We start from the raw sequence: 1382 nt of genomic DNA on the forward strand, positions 1-1382 counted from the left end.
TTGTGAATGGGCAACACAGATTTTGATAATGAACAACTACAAACATTACATAATGTAGCTTTAAAGTGCTACACTAAAACACCACTTTACATGTAGGTTTCCGCTCTTATAATTAAGACACTATTTTTGTTGAATAGACAACAACAATGCGTTCTTCTAACAATAGTATCCCTTATTGTTAGAAGAACACATTATTGTAGTAAGTAATGGCTGTTTTCATTGATTAAAAAGAAGATATGTACAATCACGGTATGAGACAGGAGTCATAGGACAGGATTAATTGGTTTTCTGAAAACAATTATGGCTAATGTTTATTTGGATTGTGATATTGATTTGATTTTCATTGATGTACTGACACTGTTGTTTGTATCACTATGCATCATTTTTATTGCTGCAGCTAATTTCTTGGCATGTTCTGTTCTGGTAAAACACATTACCCGTCAATAAAGCTCATTCAAATAAATGGATGACTAGAACATAAGAGAGGAAAAGATGCTGCAGGTTGTTCTGAGCCACAATTTGAATGATAGACGTTTCAGCTTTGATCTTCTGGAGTGATCAGGGGATGACAGAGGGGAGATCACTAGCAGAGTGGAGGTTTTGTAATGTAGGCCTAAGCAGTTCTGGCAGGTTGGGTGTTTATTCTGTTACCTGATCCGGTCCTCAGTGTGCCGCTGGCTCTGGTCTAGAAGACTTCTCTCCGTGTTCAGTCGGCTCTGTTCCAGGACTTTCTCCTCCAGCCGGTGTTTGTCAGCTCGCAGGGACGCTATCTCTCTCTGCTGCCTGTCCCGCTGCCTCTCTGCCTCCTCCTGCATCCGAGCCAGTCGACTCCGAGTCTGATGGAGCTCTTTCTCCAGACGAGAGCCCTGCGGTTCACATGAGGCTGCAGCTTCAGGGGTTACCTTTTCTTTCTTGTCTTGCTGTTGGATTGCCGACTGCAGCCTACAGATCTGAGAGCACAGGATCGTCTCACTTTCACTTCACATATTGCAACCGATTTTATGAATGATCTGATACATTTCATCTGGCAAAAAACACACATTCAACAAGTGTAGTTTGACCTCTGACCTCAGTGGTGGCATCTTTCAGTTGTGTCCTCAGCTCCTCTCTTTCCCTCTCCAGCTGGCTGCGTAGCTCCTCAGCAGTCCTCCTTTCTTCATCCAAACGTGCACACACCTTCAGAGAAAATTCATCCTCAATACCATGGTTACATTCAAAATGTATCTTCTTTTTAGCACTTTAATCCAACCATACTATCATCTCCTTATTCCTAACCCTAATTAATAATTAGTCATGATTATAAAAAGGCCAAAGGGTAGGCAATTATAGAAGAATGCCTTTATTGTCATTATACACAAGTACACGGTACTTGTGCAACGAGA

At 41.7% G+C, this 1382-nt stretch overlaps 1 protein-coding gene across 2 annotated transcripts in view; it reads right to left on the bottom strand.

Annotated features, from left to right (window-relative positions):
• Positions 1 to 1382, bottom strand: part of fam184b (family with sequence similarity 184 member B) — a 23543-nt gene that overhangs the window by 10194 nt on the left and 11967 nt on the right. For both annotated transcript variants that reach the window (XM_032531218.1, XM_032531209.1), the window contains exons 7-8: positions 1069 to 1176; positions 652 to 950 (exon numbers count right to left, since the gene is read on the bottom strand). In XM_032531218.1, coding sequence (XP_032387109.1) covers positions 652 to 950; positions 1069 to 1176 — 407 coding nt within the window. The remainder of the gene's footprint in view (positions 1 to 651; positions 951 to 1068; positions 1177 to 1382) is intronic.

The sequence above is a fragment of the Etheostoma spectabile genome, chromosome 2 (genome assembly GCF_008692095.1).
Source record: "Etheostoma spectabile isolate EspeVRDwgs_2016 chromosome 2, UIUC_Espe_1.0, whole genome shotgun sequence".
NCBI classification, from domain to species: Eukaryota; Metazoa; Chordata; class Actinopteri; order Perciformes; family Percidae; genus Etheostoma; species Etheostoma spectabile.